This window comes from Colletotrichum fructicola, assembly GCF_000319635.2.
Source record: "Colletotrichum fructicola Nara gc5 chromosome Unknown KSG_Nara_v1_contig04, whole genome shotgun sequence".
Lineage (NCBI taxonomy): Eukaryota > Fungi > Ascomycota > Sordariomycetes > Glomerellales > Glomerellaceae > Colletotrichum > Colletotrichum fructicola.
The window spans coordinates 4,035,754-4,056,614 of record NW_027094054.1 but is presented as its reverse complement, the minus strand read 5'-3'; the positions used below and the strand labels follow the sequence as shown (position 1 = coordinate 4,056,614).

General features: G+C 55.3%; 4 protein-coding genes across 4 annotated transcripts; 2 read left to right on the top strand and 2 right to left on the bottom strand.

The window, feature by feature from the left end:
• Positions 1–506: 506 nt before the first annotated feature.
• Positions 507–2,868, bottom strand: GRC3 (Polynucleotide 5'-hydroxyl-kinase GRC3; the record flags this gene model as incomplete). Its single annotated transcript, XM_066151930.1, has 5 exons — positions 507–1,961; positions 2,010–2,284; positions 2,396–2,472; positions 2,521–2,755; positions 2,820–2,868. 5 exons carry the CDS (start codon positions 2,866–2,868, stop codon positions 507–509), a joined length of 2,091 nt encoding a protein of 696 aa, XP_066008651.1.
• A 391-nt stretch (positions 2,869–3,259) lies between these two features.
• Positions 3,260–5,683, top strand: CGGC5_v007924 (uncharacterized protein; the record flags this gene model as incomplete). The annotated part of the gene is made up of 2 exons (XM_032020969.1): positions 3,260–4,727; positions 4,776–5,683. 2 exons carry the CDS (start codon positions 3,260–3,262, stop codon positions 5,681–5,683), a joined length of 2,376 nt encoding a protein of 791 aa, XP_031881919.1.
• A 1,721-nt stretch (positions 5,684–7,404) lies between these two features.
• aur1 (Inositol phosphorylceramide synthase catalytic subunit aur1) lies at positions 7,405–8,812 on the bottom strand (the record flags this gene model as incomplete). Its single annotated transcript, XM_032020968.1, has 2 exons — positions 7,405–8,350; positions 8,397–8,812. The coding sequence occupies 2 exons, from the start codon at positions 8,810–8,812 to the stop codon at positions 7,405–7,407; spliced, it is 1,362 nt and encodes a 453-aa protein (XP_031881918.1).
• A 9,317-nt stretch (positions 8,813–18,129) lies between these two features.
• On the top strand, positions 18,130–20,365 carry Neurolysin (the record flags this gene model as incomplete). Its single annotated transcript, XM_066151929.1, has 5 exons — positions 18,130–19,347; positions 19,395–19,413; positions 19,566–19,866; positions 19,917–20,105; positions 20,167–20,365. 5 exons carry the CDS (start codon positions 18,130–18,132, stop codon positions 20,363–20,365), a joined length of 1,926 nt encoding a protein of 641 aa, XP_066008650.1.
• Positions 20,366–20,861: the final 496 nt, after the last annotated feature.

Sequence of the window (20,861 nt, the reverse complement as noted above, 5' to 3'; positions counted from 1 at the left end):
CGGACGTCATATGATGTGGGGTTTGCTGAAGGTAAATTGATGCAGGGACTAGCGTCGATGTGTAATAACGAGACCCTAAGTGGCAGGACGCATGGCAGAAGGCATGGCAGGGTATGCAGCTCGCCGGTCTGGATGGCATTGGCGTATGACTTGGCCGCTTACATAGCGGCATCTAAAGATTACACTACCGTCCTGCGAGTATCCAGGACGTTGCCTTCGTCCTCAGTCATCCTTCGGATCGGCCCGCTGAGCGGCCTCGCTGAGCGGGGATATGTGGTTTTCCCTCGCTAAAGGACAGGCGGATTTATGTATAATTCCGGAAAGCTGTGACGGTCCGCCGAATAGGATGGATGGTAGATGGCGGTGGCCACTAGGAGCAAAGAGTTCGGGAAGTGCAATAACAGTGAGGGCACCACAGACGAGGATGGCGACTGAATGCCAACGCCGAAATAATCATGTTGGTCTTCGGGAAATAATCCCAAGGGTTTCAATCATTGCGTCTATCGTTAATCTGCACCGCGGCCGAGATCGCGCCGCACTCTCCAGACTCGTGATCCAACAGGGCGCTTCTCATGACCCTGGAGCACTTCGATCCACGGAATGCCGTTGACATCGCCAGCCAAGTGAGGGTTCTCGGGCTCCTTATCTGAATCATCACGCTCCGTGTCCTCGTCCATTACCTCCACAGTATCGTCCTTGTCGGCATCATTGCTGCCAAACGACTGATAGTACAAGTCTTCTGTGTAAGCCCAACCAGGCGAGTCGAGCTTTCCGTGAATCAGCACTAGTTGATGACCAGCTTCTTTAGCGGCCATGATACGCTCCAACGGAATTGGGGTTAGCATCTGTAGGGCACCCGCTTTTGTGTCGATGCCTCGGAGTAGAACAAGACCGAGAGTTTGAGAGTGCCGAGGGTCCAACGTCTGGGCATCCGAATTTGGGATGTATGGAACACCTTCCGTGGTTCTTGATACCAACTCTTCCAACTTTGCAGATGACTCTGCGTCATCTACGTCCATTTCCTCGCCCTTGATGCTCCCTCTCAGACGACCGAATGCCTTGGGGTCTACGGTCTCGACCAGACACATTATGGATCCATTAATGGTTTCCGTCAGCAGCTCGGGGGGCGGCTGATATTCGTAACTAATAACACCAAGTATCCCGCGATTTCTCCCCTTATAGTTGACCAACAAGGGCGGTGATGTTGTTAGTGGTGTTGGGTCCCACGTTATCAGGTTCGGCGCCGACCTTCTCGTATGGAAGTAGGCCAAAGCCTGCATTGCCCGCAAGTGGGCTGCTGTTCTGGAAGTAAACTCTGACTGCTGAGAGGGAAGCGTGCTCAAATTTGCTTTACAAACCGCCCGAAGGCCCTCGACGCTCTCTCTAGGACCGTCTTCCGACATGTAAATGACTTCGGTCGGTTTGAAGCTGGAAGCAAGTTCGGTCAAGAGGTCGAGACCTGTTCCCAGAACCCAGCCAGGTGTGTTAATGATCAAGGGCAAGCCTTGACAAGTGCTTTGGTAGTGAGAGTATAGATCCAGGGCGCATTCCAGATACAACTCTGGGTCTGATGCTGGAGAGACGGACGCAATGGAGTGACATCTAATAATTGATACAGCTTGCTCATCTGTTGCAACGTGCGTGAATGACGGGCCCAAGTTGGGCTCTCTGATCTGAACCAAGGCTATTGTGCCTGCAGGAGTGTACTCTGGCTGTCCAGGATCGAGGTCGAGGATGGCCACCGAACGAGCGACGCGTCGCTGTCCGGGAGTGGTCAGAAGGCGGTTGCTAAGTATCCGGCCAAACGTCGATTTTCCAGACGATTTCGGACCACAAAGCATAACGCTTAGAGCCGGATCTTGTTTAATCTTTGCGAGACCCGCCAGTTTCTTGTTCCATGCAGGAAGGGAGCGCAGGTCTTGGATCAGGGCCCGTTTAGGGGCGTCATCGGCAGTGCAGATCTAATCATGTTAGCATTGCTGCGTAGGAGTCTAGCGTACGAAACTAACAATCTTGTATGTGTCCACGGCAGCCCGTTTCTTGCTCGACTTGGTTTCTTCTGGTTCGTTCCAAAGACTTCTGAAAAGTGGTGAAAGTCGTTCGAGCTTGCGGAGGCTGGCAGCTTGAGGGTGCGGATGGAGCTCTAGGGTCGTCTCATCGGAGCAGCGAACCACCGGTATGCCGTGGCAATGAGGCGCGTGAACCCATTGAATTCCGTCTGTCGGCCGTATGGTAGCTCCGGCAACTGTGACTTCGCCGCTAATGACCTTGATTCCGTAGCTTCCTAGAACCAAGAAACGCTGGCAAAGTTAGTATTGGCGCGATGCGTCTAGAAAGGGGGAACTTGCCTCGCTATCTTTCAAATTCAATTCTAGGATTCCCCCAGCGTGTTTACGCGAGTTGCTTTTGTTTGGCCTAAACGTCGAAAATTGCTGAGGTATTGGCTTTGCAGGTGCCTCAGCGTCCAGGCCGCTAGGAATGTCAGCGAGCAGGTTTGGATTTGCGGAATCATCTACATACCTCGAACCATCGCCAGCTTGACCTTTCGGGCTGCCAGACACTGCAACCTGCTGCTGCAAAGGCTCCTCTGCTCTTTCGGCGTTCCCCGTCCTCTTGGGTGGCCTCGTTCTGGCCGGAGATCGCCCAGGGGTGGGAGTGGACGCCTGGGACTCAGGAGCCGGCTCGGACTGCGGAGCTGGCGACAAAGATGGGCTGGCCGCAAGAAGTTGCTGCCTCAGAGCAAAAGCGCTCATTGCTTTATGAGCGTCAGCGGGAGATGGCGTCGAAAGGGGTTTGTAGTGCTGCTTAGCAATACTCACGTCTAGACCCTTCAGAGGTCTCAAGCTTGCGTCTCTTTGGGGTGGCCATGATGGCTTCAAATGGTACAGGTAAGAAATCACAAAAAACACCAATTTCAGTTGACCACTGTGATGGCTCTCTTGTCTACAAGTAGAACGTTGAGGAGGCCTTGTTTGGGTCTTGAGCCGCTCAGTTCCAACCCAGCTGTCTTTCACCGGTAGAGGCAATCACCTGAGTTAAAAGGCAAGAGCCCGTCGGGTGAAGGACAGGCAGCTGCTCTTGCAGCCCAGCTTTATCTTAGAAATCTACTTTCGCCGACAGAAGGTCAGCTTTCTTTTCTCTTCACCACACTTCGATCTCAACCTTCCTGTCGCAACTCACTCAGACTTTTTGCTCTTGCCCACCACCAAACCCAACACAACACACACAACCAGCACAAGCCACGCTGTCAATCGCAACGATGGGTAGAAAATCGGACGGACACCGCAGTGGAGGTTCGCAGCGCAGAGATCGCACGCCCATCAAGCAGGAGATCAAGCAGGAGATTGTCGATGATGATGGAAAATCCTTTTTGCGCGCCTTCTCTCCAGCACCGCCCAGCTTCTCGCGCTCCCCAAAGGCGTTCGGCAGTGGATCCGGCGCGCCCACCACTCAGGCGCAGGCGCATCGCCCTGCCACTGCCAACGCCCCGCTGGCCCGTGCCACCCCTACCAGAATTTCTGAAGCCTCTCAAAAAATTCCTGTCGCGCTCAAGTCCAAGTCTCCCATCACGCCCTCGAAAAAGGTCACGTTCGCCCCGCGTCCGATTTTCGAACCCAGCCCTGGCACAATGGCACCGCGCAAGCTCGACGGAGTTCACTCGCTGAACGCGCTGCTCGAGGCAGGCAGCAAGGAACCCGCCCAGACCAAGGGCAAGTTCACCAAGACCGCCAAGCCCAAGGCCGACAAGAAGTTCGACCCTCGTGCAGACGACTCCGACTCCGAATCGTCCAGCGCCGACAGCGATAGCGATGACGAGCCATCCCCAGGCTTTCTGGCTAGCATCAATGGCCATGTCTCTCCCAAGAAGTCTGCCGACACTCCCCTGAAGAAGGCCAAGCGTGGCAAGGACGATGAGGTTGCCGATAGCGACGTCGAGCGCACCGCCTCGTCCGCGAAGGCCAATGCTACCAAGAAGAAGCCTACGAGACCCGAGAGCTCCTCTGAAGACGAGTCTTCCTCTGCCGAAGCCGAGGAGCAGTCCGACTCGGACTCCGACTCCAGCGACAGCGATAGCGAGTCCAACAAGAAGCCGGCCCAGAAGGTGCCCGAGAAGGCGAAGGCGGTTGAGAAGGCCGCCAGCAGCAGCTCCTCCGAGTCGGAGAGCGAGTCGGAGAGCGAAGCCGAGGAGACGAGCAAGCCCGCGGCCAAGCCAGCAGCTAAGCCTGCTGTCAATGGCACCAAGTTGACCAAGGCCGCTTCCACCAGCTCTAGCGAAAGCTCGAGCGAAGAGGAGTCTAGCGACAAGGAGTCCAGCAGTGAAGAGGAATCCAGCTCCGATAAGGACGGCAGCTCTGACTCCGACTCCGACGATGAGGCAGAGGAGCCTGTTGCGGTTGTTACTCAACGCACTGGCAAGGAGCTCAGTGTCCCTGGCTTCGTTGGAAAGGACTTCATCCTCAGAAAGGCTCAGGGCGATGAGGACGGAAAGGACATGGTCGACTTCTTCGCCAAGGCCAAGGTCGATGGCAAGCAGCTCTGGTACTTTACCGCCCCTGCTTCCGTCCCAATCAACGTCATCGAGAAGCTTGAGATCCCTATGGATAAGGTCAAGAAGGGGCAGCCAATCTTCAAGCACAACTCGGAGGACTACACTGTCAATCAGGATGATGGAAGCACGTCGATCCAGCTGATCATTCCCAACAAGAAGGGAGCCCGCTATGAACCAGGTACGTTAGGACTATTCAGCTCCGTCGAACTTCACTAACAACATGCAGCTCCTCACAAGGTTGACAACGTCCTCCACTTCAAGCGCGTCACGCAGCTGCCCGGCGGCGACCCCCGTGTGAACACGCGCGCTATCGAGCCGAGCGCCGTCCGACCCCAACCCCCGAACCTGACCGCGCGATTCCGTCCCATCGGTATCACTGACGATACCCCCATGGGTAACATCGGAGTGGATGCCTCGTCCGACGAGAGCGACGTCGAGATGACCGCGGCCCCCGCAGTGTCCAGCTCCAAGAAGTCCAAGCAGGCTGCCAAGTCGCAAGACGCCATGGACATTGACGAGCCCACTCCCAAGGCCAAGAAGACCTCCAAGAAGGAGAAGAAGTCCAAGACGGCCAGCGAACCCGCCCAAAACTCTCAGTCCACCATCATCGAGGTGCCCAACTCTCAGCCCCTTACCTCCAAGAAGGAGAAGAAGAGCAGCAAGAAGCGACGCGATAGCATCGAGTCGATCTCGAGTGTTGGCTCCAACCCCAAGCCTGAGCCGAAGAAGGCCGCGGCCACCCCCAAGTCGTCGAAGCGCAAGCACTCCTCCGAGGACGACCAAGATTCTGCTTCCGCTCAGTTGGAGCAGGAGACCTTGTCCGCCGAGAAGAAGGCCAAAAAGGCAAAGACAGAGACTGCCATCCTGCCTCCCACTATTCCCAAGGCCGGCTTCTCCTTCTCCAGCCTCGGCAGCCCGGCTCCCACCTCGACTCCTCAGTCGACCAAGTCCAAGAGCTCGAAGAAGACCAAGGAGACCCCTATTCAGCCCCCCAAGCGCCAATCGATTGTGCCCATTCCCACGCCTGGCGTGAAGATGGCTTCGCCTGCCGCCGCGGAGACGCCCAAGGAGAAGACCAAGCGCAAGTCCAAGTCGGACAAGAAGGAGACGCCCGTTCCCGCGCCCAAGTACTAGAAGGCACCCAAGCCCGGACAGCGTCCCCGGTCCAAGTCCCACTCTGGTCGTTTTCCCCTGTGAATAATGCACATCGGATATTTCAGCAGCGTCAGTCAGCATCCTCTTTTGTCCGGCATTTCCTGGGTATCTTTCTGGGTTTTCGGTGGAAATAGCATGGCCCTATCTGCTCATATCGGCCTCTCACTTGCTTTCTGGGTATTCAGACATGAATATCCCGCGACTTGCTTATACAGTTGTCAGAGTATATACCTCTTTTTTCCTTGCTTTGGGGCGTTTTAGGTTTCGGAAAAGCAGCAGATGAAGGAGGGAGGTAACGCTCGAGAAGAGCTTTTTGTTAGCTAGGTAGCTTCACAGTCAATGAATGACCAATGATTTAATTGTGGATTAGTGATTTTATGGGTGATAGTGAGCAGCAAACATTTGCAGGGACATGACTACGGCGAAGGTAGTCCACTGGAGATGCTTGAAATGACGATGTAAACACTCGTAGCGAAATTTCTGGTTGAGGGAAGCATCCGTAGATGGCCTTGATGACCAAAGAACACCACGGGCACAAATGACGCCAGACGAACTAACACAGGAACCTACCGAGAGCGACGACGAGAACGAGAACGATGATCTCTTCAACATGCTCGGTTCGTCTCTTTCTTGTTTCTCTACCTCATTGCTCACACTTCTCGATATGACACAATTATACCCGCATCCAGATGCACAAAAACCAAAGCATCAAATGCCGTATATCCGCACCAACAGCAACGCAAACCAACAGCCAAATTTCCCTCTTCTCTCTTTCCCCCTTCCCGATCAAGTCAAGCAAGCACCCCCAGCTGGCCTTAACCTTACCTCAGCCTGCCGTACACTCACCGCCTCATCTCCCACCGTATCCATCATCGGCACGCGGCACCGCGGTCGTTGGAAATTAGACATGAAAAGACCCATGTTCCGCCCCGGCCCCGCGCCGCCGAGAACCATGCCAAGAAATCCCTGTCGGCGCGGGGGGCCAAGCCACACGGTCGGGATTTTGTCGTCACCTCTAGTGCGGCTCTTGCTTTTACGGCTGTTCGTCCTCTGACGGCGGGAAAGCGTCTGTGTGGGATGGGCGTCGATGTGGCGTGGCTGTGCGGGACTATGGATCACCCGCATCAAGCCACTGCGAGGGATTACCCTGGGGAAATGTGCCGGATCGACGGCACTTTGTTCAACATCACTCGATATGGGAACTTGTGTTTCGAGAATTTGTCTCGTATTATTTTTGATGTCTTCCTCATCATCAACTACTTCAGTAGCGACTGCTCAGATACCTCTACAGGTGGTATGCTCTCCTCTTGTCTTTCCTCCATCCGCATTACTTCGGGTCCGGCTCCCAACTGGCCGAACTCCTGATGGAACCTCCCTCGCGAGAGACCATCTCAACATTGAACACATTATATGTACGGGGGTCTATCTCTCCCAGTTTCCCCATTCCGTGTGCGCCCCAAATCGACTCCTTGGGTCTTCTTCTGCTGGTCGTGATGATGCGGCCGTTACCCTATCCAAGCCTGTCGAGATGCTTTTTGGTCTCCGGCTGTTCCGTCATTTACAAAATACCACGATTGCGCCGTTGCTGTGCTGCTGATGCAAATGGTACAGGTAATTCAAAGTGGTATCCGTTTTGAATCGTAAAAGTGCTGATGAGAATAGAAAAGAAAAGTGTAAAAAAGAGTTGATCGAGTCCTGCGCTACCTGACAGCGATTTCCTTCAGCTGAGGAATCTCGTATCGGTCTGCGTTGGGCTTGATCTCGATGCTGAAAATGCTGCGGCCGGACTCTTCGGAAAGTGCGGGGCTCAGGCTGCCGCTGCCCCGACTTGAAGAGCTGTAACTCGAGGTGCTACCAACGGTCCACTCGTCGCTATCGGAGCTGGTACGGCGTTGGAGGTAACCCATGTTGTACATGCGGCCATATTCCTCGTCCCAAATCTTGGTTTGCTCGCCAATCTCGACGTAGTCGTACTCCCAACGGTTCTTTTTGTCGGCCTGCTGCTGAGGCAGGAATCGGGACTTGGCGTAGTAAAAGATGCCGGCGGAGAGGAGGGATCCGCCAACCAGGTCGACGGCGTAGTGGTGGTTGAGGTACATGGTTGCCCACCAAATCCAGCCGACGTACAGGCAAAAGAGAGGGCGGAAGCGGGGGAAGCAGTAGCTCAGGAAGAGCGCCTCGATAACGGCGTCAGCGGCGTGCAGGGAGGGGAAGGCGCCGAAGGGCACGGGGGCGGTGCTGAAGCTCGTCGTGTACATGTCAATGCCCAAAATGGCGTCAATTCTGGCCAGACCGGCAGGGGAGCCAGACATGCCATACGCAGCGGGAGCCAGGCCGTGCTCGTTCTCGTACCACGGAGGAGTGCAGGGGAAGACGAGCTGGATTGTAACGCCAAGGACGTTCAGCCAGCCGAAGCACTTGGCGAAGACCGGGAGGGTCTTGGGGGCGGCGAAGAAGAAGAGGAAGGCGGCGCAGACGAAGGGGGCACCGAAGTGGCCCAGGCCGTAAGGAATCCACGCGAGGATATCGAGAACGGGGTGGGTGTGGGCGGACAGGATGTTGGACAGGTTCGCGCCATAGAGGACGTTCTCGAGGGCGGGAAGGACGCGCACCCAGATGTGGGGACGGTATTTCGCATCAATGAAGCTATTCCAATTAGCTTCACCCTCGACAAATGCTTGAAGTAACTTACCGGCTACAAAAGAAATAAATGAGGTAGGCCCATATGCTCAATCCAGGAAAGAAGAACTGGCTGGTGAGAGGAACGGTGAGGAGAAGGAGACCACCAGCGACGGCGGCGGTCTTAATCAAGGGCGCTGAGGGCGTGATACAGAGGGAGAAGACGATGAGGGCGACGAGGATGATGTACTGCAAGTCGAGTAGTCTCCACTTGTGATTCCTCAACTTTGACAGGGTCTCGAGAGGGTTGAGGGACTTTTGCAGAGATACAACATCCTCGGGGCCGCTGGCGCGCTTCTTCTGATTCCTCTTTGCTCGGTTGGATCGGTATCGGTGCGGTATGGGGTTGAGTTTTGCGAAGTTGATGTTGCCGGTCCACAGGGACGGAAGAGTGGGCTTCCCTTGGAGGAAGCTGGCGAAGTCGCGCATGCTGGTTGCTCAGGTCGAAGGATGTCGGGAAGAAGTGAGAAGGCGAAGACGGAGTGGCGGGAGGAAGTAGGTGACTGGGGACCCAAGAGGTGAAGAGGTCTCCCAGGTGTCTGTTCGTGGTTGTCCGACTAAAACCCAAACATCCAGCACGGTTTTTTCCTTAGTGGGCGATGATTCCTGTGTGGTTTCCCGCTACGTCATGTCCCAACCCAACAGATATCGACGTGTACGTATTTCCCAAATTCCTAATCCTCTATTCGTGGTGAAGAATGTCCGCCGAAGGGAGGGAGCTGTTGAACCAACGGACGGGCAGAGGAAGGCAGGCGAGAGGATTTAGAGAGGGAGGGGAGGAAGAGGTCAAAAGAGAATGAGACAGGCGACAAAGTTACTGTGAGTGTGGATGACTGAATTCATATGTACGATGAGGCAGCGGAAGGGACGGGCACGGCGGCAGGGTAAGGCAAAGTAGGTTAAGTGCAAGGCAAAGGACGGAATAGAGCAGACGAGACTTGGGGGACTTGGAGGACAGGGCAGGGTCAAGGAGGCCGGCCGAGCAGCGTACTCTACTCCCCGGGGGTGTGGGTGTTGAGAGAGTTGGGCGTCCAGAGTTGCGTCGAGGTACCAAGACACCAAGAGACGGCGGAGAGGTGACCAAGACAGACCAAGCCGGCCTACGGAAGCGGCGGGGACCGGGGTGCTTGTCAGAGGCCGAGAGCTTTTGGGTGTGATAGGGGTGGACAGGTACTTTGCGCGCGCATGTCGAATGTACCTTTTTGTGGGAGGTCACTGGTGCTCTTCCCCTACGCAGCTGACCAAACCCAGAGCCGGGCAGGGGGGGTGGTCCGCTACGGCGCGTGGGAGCGCTGGGACTGGCGGGACGCTGGCGGGATTGGGTGTCGGAATCGAATGAAGATGGAGCTATGATGCTGAGTTGATTCATTCGGGGGGACCCTGAACCTGCCTTTCTTGGCGGGTACATGGCGTCAAACCTTGGGTCGTACCCGTTCTTTTTTCTCTCTGCTGAGTGTGTTCACTGTCCGTCTCTTTCTGCTGTGGCCCCCTCAGCGGTGCGGCTTGCACCTCATGCTCCACGATCCGTCTCCAACGGCCAGCGCTCAGCAGCCTATGATTCTCGTCTTTGTGAGGCTTTCTGCTGCTGCGAAGGATGGCAAGGCAGATGCCAAGTTCACCGCGCCTTGTCGCGCCTCGCCCTCGCCCTCGTCTCGTTTACCGTATTCAGGAACGCTGCGACAAGGTGTACGTTGCTTGCTGCGTTGTTTCCCCCAATAAAGCGCGCCGGCTTGCTGGATCTCACCGGCGATCTTTCGGGACTTCAGTCAGAGACGGACGGCATCATGACTGACTGAGTGGCTGCAGCATGGAGTCTCGTGTGTCTTTTGTCCGTGTCTGACAGCGACAGCTTGTGACTTTTGGGGGCCGGAGCTGCCTGCAACCACCTGCACCTCACCTGCGAAAAGGCGAAAAGTCGCACACGACAGTCACATTGAGGTCAGAGAGGCAGGCCCAGGACGCTCGGATGCTGCGGGTCGGGTACAGGTACTTGGACAGGTTCTTGATCCAAAAGGCGGGGCTAGAAGGTACTTGCTTAGTGAATCACGGACGCACGGGCTCATTGGAAAGAAACAGCAGCCAGAGGGCAGGGATGCTCAATGCACTGATCGGAAGGCGCGTATCCACCCCGTCAACCCGTCCCTCCCTCCCCTTCAGTGTTCCTCTGGTCTGCGGCCTGCCCAACCCAACCCGCCTTACGTGATGATGCGACTTTGCAGGACGCCACGGCCAGCACCGACGAGTCCGCCCCGGTCAAAGGAATCTTGGTGACGCCGGGACGGACTCATGATCCATTTTTTCCCAGAGATTTTTTTTTTTCCTTCACTGTCTCTCTCCCGACCAATATCCCACGGCGTATCGCGTGTTGTATTGTCGCGCACAACCTTTTACGCCACGGAACATCTCCGTTGTGGATCGCATCAGTTGATCTAGAAGCTGCAGATGCTTCCTAGCTGACGACGTTGAAATTGCGCTTTTTGCTTGTTTGCACTTGTTTTACCCGCATCGATGGGTTCGTCTTTTGTCTTGTCTTTTCTTTCACTAACCGTCGCAGAATCTAACAGGCCGACCAGCTTCGTCTCGTCCGTCGCCAAACCCGCAAAGTCCACCCCCGGCCCCAGTCCATCCATCGGTCACCATCGGCCATCGGAGTTTGCAGTGCACCTAAATTACGCCCACACGACACACAGGATGGCTGTCGCGTGCTGATGATGATGGCCGGTCTGGTCTGGTCTACAGGGCTGACCACCGACCCAATTGACCCAGACCCCCTGTTCCCAACAATCTTGTTTGACATCCCCGGTCAATACGTCGCACTCTCAGCAACTGAAGAAGAAAGAAATCACACTGACGTCTCTTCCTTTGCGGCCCCTGAAATAAAATCATTTCGGTGAAACAGCTGCCACTCACCCGATTCTAAGATTATCGTCGTCCCCAACTCGTCAGCCTCCGTCGTCCCCCGTCCCGTCGCTGCTGCAGTACCGAACAAACAACCTGGACAATACTATGCGCTGCGGACTGGATCGCAGGACTGCGGATTACGCTGCGTCAACCGCGAGGCTGGCTGTCCACCTGCCGGCGCCGGTACGACGACGGGTCGACGGAAGCGGGTGATCATGGAAACATTCGGGAATTAGGCCTGGTGTGGACGCGAATCTCGCTTTCGGGCCCCAATCGAATCGCTGCCCTCACGGAGTCATTGGGTCAACTCAGCAGCGCCATCGTGGAGTCAGTCACAAGAAAGAATTGTACGATGCGGATGGTCGGGCAGCCCGTTGCGATGTGCCCTTGGGTGGCCTGACGAGAGGCGTTACAGAGCGTCGCTGTCAAAATGGGGCTTGAAGTCAGTGGCTTGCAATGGCTTCAAGCCCAACCGCCCTAGAAGCACACTTCCAAGCCAGAGCCAACGCCAACGCCAGCGTGAAAGCCAGTGCTGCAGTGCCGGTACACTTATCTAATCGATCGTCCGCCGTCACCGGCACCGAGGCTCAAGTGCGGACGGCTCCTGGACTCCGGTCCGACCGACAGTCAGCACGGCTTGAAAGGGGGGGCAGAAAAACACTCTTTTGTTGTTTGTTGCTAGCCCCTTTCGCGCGGCTTGCCGGCATCATCGAGGCTCTGTGAGGTGGCATCACCCTTGATGATTCAACAAGCGCGACAGAGAATGCCATCTCAACTACAGGTCATGATGCAATAACGTCTGTCAAGTCTATCAACAATAACAAGCGCCACAGCCTCTCTTTACCGCCTTGCGTGTTGCAGTTTGCAGCGGTCAGCCGGCGGGACCCCCAGACTCTCCTGCAGTGCGGTACGTGTATTCGTGCAAAGATGGATTAGAGGGAGCCAACTGGCAGTCGAACTCGAACTGGATACGCCGTATGCGAAATGATTGGGACTGCGGTGACGACGACTCTTTGTCTTAGCGCCCACCAGGGGACAGACCAGTCGCAGCCCGCCGCAAGTGTCCGCGTGTTCGCCCACCAAAATACTCGTTAGCCGGCGAATGCGAGCAAAAGCGAGGCAAGCCACTGGCCGCTGGCGATTTAGTTGCCCACTGCAGCCAGCTCGCTCCAGCTGTGTGTTCCCGTAGCTGGGTGGCTGCTGCAGGGCCCTAAACTCGGATCGCTCGGCGTCTGAAGTACCGGTACCTCGACCACCTCGGGCGAGCCCTTCCAGCCCCACTACGAGCTGCCGGTTGACTTCATCTTCTTTTTTTTCGCGTCTCCACCCACCTGGCGGACGATGTTCCTGGACCCAAGGTGCAGGCTCCCAACCTCGCCCGAGGTCGACCATCGACCCAATCCATCCATCGCATGTTTGGTTCCCCACTGTCGTCATAAATTTTCCACCTAATTTTCAGGCCTTTTTTTTCTTCTTTTTTTCTGGCCCGCTTGTCCGCTTGCCCGCTTGCGGAGGGAAAAATTGTTTTTTTCGCTTAATCCCGGGGTCCAGTTGTTTCCCGCGCGACCGCCCTCCGCCCAACCACGAACGTCTGGACGCCGCTGTCCGCTCTTGTCGGTGTCGGCCAAGAAGCCTGCTCCGTTTTACCGTTGGCCGACTCTACGCCCATCTCCCGCCGGGCGACAAGCTCAATCTCGCTTTGTGCGTATACGCGAGGTGCAGATACGCGGATACGCAGTTATACGCTCGTCACCACCCAATAAGGTGCGATATTCTCGACCGTGGTGAGTCTCAAAGCCGACCGACAGATGAGACGGGTACACGGACGACACGGTCGTCAATTGATGGGACGATAGGCACCATCACGTTGACGGTTGATGGGAATGCGGCCGGTGCGCTGCACATGCAACAACGAGGGTTGACTGCAGCGAAACACTCTGCGCCTGAGGTCCTGCGGCCACGGCAGAGGGGCAGCAGCATCTAGACTAAATTGAGAAAACCCCTCCAACGTCTTCATCGCCAATGTTACCCCTTCATACCGCGACGGAATCAGATTCCAAAACTCTCGTGATATCGCATCCTTCTCGCATCACTTTTCGCATCCCGCGCCAATCCCCCAAACGGTCCATGCTTAGGGGTCGTCTCTCCCCCGCTAACTTGCATGCCCGCCAATCGAAAAGACGCCGTTGCACTCAGTACATCCGCGGCACACACCGAATGCGAAACAGAGACTGACTGACTGCCCCTCGCTGCAAGATGCGAATCGTCGAGCTTGGGCCGCGCCTAGCCCGACTCGGTGCGCGGAGAACATCAGATAAGCATGTGGGATGTGGTTGCGATGGTTACCATCTCGGTCATGCGTGCGACAGATACATTCGCTCGGCGGAGTTGAGGATTGATTACCTATATTACCTGCTTACACAGCAAGTCAGACGACCGGCGGGCGGATGCAGCAGCGCTCGCAGAAGCAACGCCGTGTGATTTGTGAGCAGACAGTCGAGCGGTATCGCGGACTTTGACCATGCCGAGCCCGACGACTTGCTGTGCGCCACATGGACCGAAAGGACGCTCTCCCTGGCCCTCTGGTCTTGGCATTGCTGCAAGCCACACAAATTAGGGATTTCCTCTGGACACCTCTTCGCCGCGCGCGCGCCATTGGTAGTCGCCGGCAAGCAGCCACTCACAACCCGCCAACGTCTGACACATGGGCTGTTGTTCCCTGCCGCAAGTCTGGAAAGAGTCACCATCATGGATCACCCATCGACAGGACGGCGACCATTGAACAAGACGAAATACCCGTTGAGAGCTTCGGCAGGCATGACATTTTTAAAGTCTTCACTCGCAGCGAAGATCAACGAAGCGTCTTGACTAGAGACATCGTCAATGTCCGTGGTCGCCGATAGACAGGACAGGCGACCACCCGCCTGTTGCAATCGTTGCCATCATCACCATTCTTGCGATTGATCGAGAGCTCATTCGCACTAACCAACAGCTCACCTCCAATACACTCACATGGCCTGCAGGCCCTGCCCGTCACCGTATCATCTTGTCTCACCGCTCAACCCAAATACAGCAGTTGTCTGTGCAGATCCAACTGAGAAAGGCCGGTAGTACTCATCGTCATTGCGAAGGTCCAGCGCACTTGGCGGGCTTGGCAGTTTGACACCGTTTTGCTGCACATTACAGAATACACACACCGAACATGGCAGCCGGTCACGCTCGCGCGTACTCGCGTAACGTGAAGGTGACAGGGGCCTCGGCGGAAGTGTTTGCAGCAACCTCAGCCAGTGTCGTGCGTCGGGTGTGCGTTGGTCCCCGCTGATCTGAGCCAACGTGCCAACCCGGCAGCACACGAGATGGAAGACTGATTGAGCACTCGAGAAATCTCCCCCCTGTGGTATTGCACTTCAGCATCCACTTCGCCCAGAGCGTTTGCGGCTGCAATCGAGATTGTGAGCCTGCAAAACTAAGATTTGATGGAACGAGTCCGACATGCCTTCTTGAGCGGACATTTTCCACTCCCTCTCCTCCCGAAGTGCCCCATTTTCCACCTCGGAACCTTGGGAGCGGGACCTGGGTTGGCGAGGCTCCCCGAAATGAGCCTCTCCTTTTTGCTGGAATCCTTCCAATTTTTTTCACCGGGCCCTCGGGTCCGCCATCGACTGGAGCCTCCTCTTCGGCTGCGAGCTTGGGCAGCCCTGTCTTGGATAATGGATCAACAAAAAAGAGTGTGAAAACACGCGCAGCCGCCGTCGCGCACAACCTCCGAGTGATCCGGGTGCCAAGACCCGCCAGCAACTCCGTGATACCGCAGCCGCTATAGGTATCCCGTAGGTACCATGGTTGGTCTGCCCACGAGAGAGATTCAGTCCCTCGCGGTCGGTGAGAATAAGCTTACACTCACGAGTCGCCATCTCAGCCCAGTGATTTGCGACCCTCGTGCCGTCTCTCATGGCCCGGCTATTCGCTGCTGTCGTCTCACATCATCCATGCGTCTCGCACGTTCCCATGGCGAGTCCATCCGGCCAACCAAGCGGGATGTTGCTCGCGAAATGTGACATTCTCATGCAAAACACAATTTGCCATGCTCACGGTCCTTTGCCTTTGATTGTGGCATGAACCAGACAGCGACGTGGCTCCTGTGGCCGAACTGCCGCCCAGGGTGTCTCTTTCCCAAGCGGCTCTTATTGGTTTCCATGCGCATGAAGCTGTGACAACCCTTCCTAGCCGTTTGGGTTGTCTACCGCAGTAGTGTCTGCCTCGCGACTGGCATGTGCCTGCCGTGCGCACGAGAGACACTTGCCAGGATGAGAGGGGGCACGATGGTTCACCGCACAACAGGATCAGCCCCGTTCCAGAGCGTGGTTCGACGGGCCTCAACACCAGAGATGGGACTCGTCCGAGGTTGCGCGAATACCTTATTTCCGACTCAGCCGCCTGTTCGTCCCCCTGAGTCGGTACTTTCTACCACACTCCCACCCGGGCCCGTGCCGGCATTCGGCGTTAGACGGAGCCGACTTGCTGTAGTAATCACGGGCTAGTCTCGCGGAAAGACCGGCCGAACAAAGGAGGCCTACATCCTCGGTGGCCTGCCACAGCACCGAGTTTCCACCGCTAAGCTCTTTCCGTAATGCCTTCGGTGCCGCAATGGAGTTTTGCTTACTGTCGTTCTCGACGTCAAGAAGGTTCATGGACGGCATTCATCAGTCTTGGCAGCCAAAGCAACATGGCCTTTCCATGTTTCCACCTGCCCCCCTCCTCGACCTCTCTACATTGGACAAAATTGTTTCAAGTCACCCGAACGGGAGCATCCGGTCGGGCACGTTCTGTCCTCATTGGAAGGGGACCTGAGCTGAACACCCGCCGATCACTTCTGGCTGTGGACATGCCTCGTGGGAGATCCTTGGTGAAGGGGGCGCGCACGCATAATGACTCTGCAGCAGAAAGTATGTTTTGCCCGTGCTGTCATACCTGTCTTGGCGGGAGGTTTAATCCTCTGGCCAGGGCCTAGATATGGTTTACTCAACGTCTGGAAGTTCAGAGCAACTTTTTGATTTCTTGCTCTGCTGTTTTATTTATACATTTGCCTTTGTTCTGTGATGTTCTGGAGACAGGCGAGAGAGTTCATCCACGTCCGAATGGTGTGAGAGATGGCCACACTTTTGGTCTCCTTATATATTGCCCCCGTCAGGAAACATGGCACGGTCTCTGTGGAATGATAGGCGGTTTAAGCTATTAGAGCTCTGGGGAAAAGCGTAAGGCTCAATGCTCTGCGTGCTTAAGCAGTTTTCTGGGGAACGGGCTCTACTTTGAGTCTAAAGAGAGGCAAGCTTGGCCATTTAGCAGGCCCGCTTGGCTACTTGGACTGCTTGGCGCCAATGCTGGAGTTGAGATGAAGAACGTCTACCCGCCGTACCCGCCTGGCGTGAGGCTGTTCGCATGACAGTAGTCTCCTTCTGGGGGAGGCAAATCCACTGGTGGTTGGCGAGTTCGATCACGCGGGGGTGGGAAGCTTTGACCATGTAGCCAGATGGCATGAACTGCTATGATGTTTCTAGCCGTCGGCGATGGAAGCTTGAGGGAGCTCTGCGTGCTGTACGGCCCTTGTTGTTGGTCGGGGAGGGTGTCCGGGGAGTCTTCTCCGTGGGTGGAAGAGGGGGGGCGAAAAGCGAATGGCAAATGGCGATTTTGGAGATGGAATTCCGAGGAATTGGGCATCCTGTCTGGGGAGGGATGAGCTTAGCTGAGCTGATTTCCTTCTTCGGTCATTGGGGGGGTAGCTTGCCCAGGGAGGCGACTTGGTTTGCCAAGACCGTCTTCGTGCTGCCGAGCAATGCTTATGCAATCTTGCTCGTCTCTGAAGCTGTCTGAGGCGGTTGAAGTCTTCGTGAGTCTTTGTCTTGGGCAGACTTGGTCGATAATGGTCCTGAGACTGCATTATGGCAGAAGAGATGACCTGAGGCAAAACTTGATCCGGGGTCGCAGGGGTGAACTGAAGATGGGAGGCGATCTGAAGCTGAAGTTGAAGCTGGCATTGAGGCGAGATACATCCCGCCAGAGACACTGACCATATTGCCCAAAGCAGATGTTCCCAATCACGATAGTCTTCCCTTTGCCGTCTCGCACAGATGGCCAGATCTTCAAATCGCCATTCCGAGCCATCAGAAACTCCCCAAACGGCATCTCGAAATACCGCATAATCCCCACGCCACGTCCGTGTCGTCTCTGGCACAAGCTTTCAAACATTTCTGAACGTTGCACGAGCCAAATTCCACTCAAGCTTGAGCCTCTGAGCGGTCCAACGAGCCTCAGTGTATCACTAATTCAGGAACCTACACTCAGGACCTGCGCCGCATTTGCCGAATCAGGATTTTGTGGCAGTACGACATGGCGCTGCAGGTCTCACGCACGCGTGACCGGTCGGGGGACCCAATCATCGGGGCCGCGGTGGAGACGAAAGTCTCCGGACCGGTGGTGGTGTTACGTCGCCGGGACGCGGGTCTGCGGCGCGGATGCGGGCCGGGGGGCGTTTGTGAGACCGCGTGATGAGGCTTTTTCTCCCGAACGGTAGATCGTTCAGGGGATGGACTATCAGGTGGTGACAGTTTATCTTTTTGGGTCAGGCACGCTGCGGTCGACCTGCCTGATGGAGTTGGGATGTTGATTGAGGCTGTTGAGAGGTGTCTTGGTTGTTGCTTGGGATTGATATAAATGTATTTCAATAGTCATGATCAATGAACTACTGGAAGCCATTATTACTCAATTGAACTAGTTGATTTTGAAACACACATAGTGAACGGGAAAAACGCAGAATGGCTCGCAAACCACCTCAACCACTTGAGCCAATGCTGTCGGCGGACGAGATTGTCCCCCTGATCAAACGGTTAATAGCAGAGCAATCCTCCATCCGCGACACCCTTGTAAAGACCGTCTCACTCTCCGAAGCATGCTACCAGAACGTCATTGCGCCAATTCAAGCCGTCGACGATGCAATCCAGGGGGGGGCGGGTGTTTACGCCATGCTGCGCTACTCGGGCCCCGACGAGCTCACCCGTGAAGCAGTCCAAGAGGCGCAGGAGCTCTGGTCGGCAGCTGGAGGAGAGAACCTCAAGCGAAAGGACGTATACAAGCTTGTCCAGGCCGTTAAAGACAAGAATGAAGATCTGGGGTACGCGGAGCGAAAGATTTTAGAAGATATGTGGTCGCAGTTTCGGCGCGCCGGCCATGGGGCGCTTGATATAGAGCAGATCAAGACGTATCTCAGCCGACGGGAGAGAATTGAAGAGCTGAAGAGGGATTTTCAGAACAATTTGAGTGGGAAGGGGACGGGTTTGTGGTTTGAGAAAGATGAGTTGGAGGGTGTTTCGGCACAGGAGATGGCGAGGTGGAAGGAAGAAGACGGGAAGATGTTTGTGCCATTGGAAAGGGGGGATAATGAAGCTGTCCAGCGATACGCTAATAACCCTGAGACGAGGAAGAGGATGTTTGCTGCATACGACGTCAGGCTGGTTGAGAATGTCACCCTTTACAAGGAGATGATCATTCTCAGGGATGAGAACGCGAGAATGCTGGGGTACAAGAACCACGCAGACTTTCGAATTCGGGAGAGAACCGCGCCGTCAACAGAGTGGGTTGACGAGTTTCTGAATAGGTTGATCGAGGATTTGTTGCCGAAAGGGAAGGGGGAGATTGAAAGGCTTGAAGCAAAGAAGAGATCCCATCTCGCCGTGGAGGAGGCGGAGATTCTGCCTTGGGATTACCAGTACTACGCTCGACTGCTTGAGGAAGAAGCCAACGTCGAGCACGAGTTGATATCGGAGTATTTCCCCCTGCAGCACACCCTGTCGTCGATGCTGGGACTGTTCAACCAGTTCCTCGGACTAGAGTTCGTGCCTGTGCCGGAAGAGGACTTAGAAGGGAAGCTTTGGGCTGCGAACATCGAAGTCTGGAGCGTTTGGGAGGGAAGAGGGGAGAGAAAAGGCGAGTTTGTGGGGTATCTGTACGCTGATATCATCTGGAGGGAAGGAAAGTATCGTGGGAACTGCAACGTCAACCTGCAATGTGTAAGTTACTTCAAGATCACATCGAAACGAATGCTGACAAGTCACAGAGCTACATCAAAGGAGATGGTACTAGAGTTTATCCCGCCACAATCCTGATGTGCGCCTTCCAACCACCATCAGCAGCATCTTGCGCCCTCCTCAAACACCGACAAGTCGTCACACTATTCCACGGCACGTATCCATTCACTACACCTTGAACGCTTCCTAACACCAAACAGAACTGGGCCATGCCCTTCACGATCTGATCTGCCGAACCAAGTACACCCGCTTCCACGGCACCCGCGTGAAGCCCGACTTTGGCGAGGCCCCCAGCACCATGCTCGAGAACTGGTGCTGGATGCCGGATGAGCTGGTCAAGATGAGCCGGCATTACACCCGCGTGGACCCAGCCTATGCGGTCAAGTGGAAGGAGGACCACGATGACGCCGAGCTGCCGCCTGAGAAGATTGACGAGAAGCTTGTAGAGCGATTAGTCGAGAGCCGGAGCTTGAATCGTGCGCTGTGGTTTTTGAGGCAGATGTGAGTTGTGAAATCTGAAATTCGTGAGTGTAGGGGACTAATGATAGCAGCCTATTTGCCAAGTTCGACTTGGACGTCAACAACCAGAAGTCTACCGACGCAGTAAGGGAGTTGGATGAGGTCAAGCTTTACAACGACCTCAAGGAGACTCTTACTCTTACCAAAAGCCCCGAAAAGAATAGTGTTGGATACGTTCAGTCGAACCATCTCATCACCCTCTACGACGCGGGCTACTTCTCGTATCTCAGGCAAGTCACCCCTGACACTCCCCCAAGCAGCCGCAGCTGACAGCTTCTACAGCGCCCACGCCTTCGCGGCAGACTTCTTCGAGTCCAACTTTTCCAAGGACCCGCGGGATCCCGAGGCCTGGGACCGCTACCGTCATGGGATCTTAGAGTATGGGGCCAGCAAACAGGAGATGGAATTCATGACCGAGTTCCTTGGTCGTGAGCCTGGGCCGGGTGCGCTTCTTAGGAGTCTTGGGCTGTCGAAGTCCTGAAAATCTTGCCGGAAGGATGAGTGTGGCAATTTCTTGTGTCCTTGACGAATGAGACGACATAAAAAGTGCTATTGTACTGTCATATCGCGATTATCGTCAGAAAACTGACTGCTTGTGTAAACCTTGTGTCATATTCAGAGGGACAACACCGAGTGAGTAGACTTGTGGAGACTAAGGTCTAAGGGAGTAGATGTATTGTGATGTGCCAACCCAAACGCACTCAACCTCGACACATGGATGTCCAGAAGAGGGGACTAACGAGCCACAGCATACATCCCTATTGACTTGACTCTTCTTCTCGACAGCTAGCGTGCTGAAGTTGTCGGTTTCTGTGTAAACGTATTCTAAAGGTCCTCTTTGGCCTAGCTTGCCGCCACGCCGCAGTTGTCGTCTCGTGGTCTGGGGAAAGAGCATGAACGCATCCTTACGCATCCAGGCAAACAGAAAAGAATATCGCTGAGTTACAACGACCGTTACAGCACATCCAACTACACAA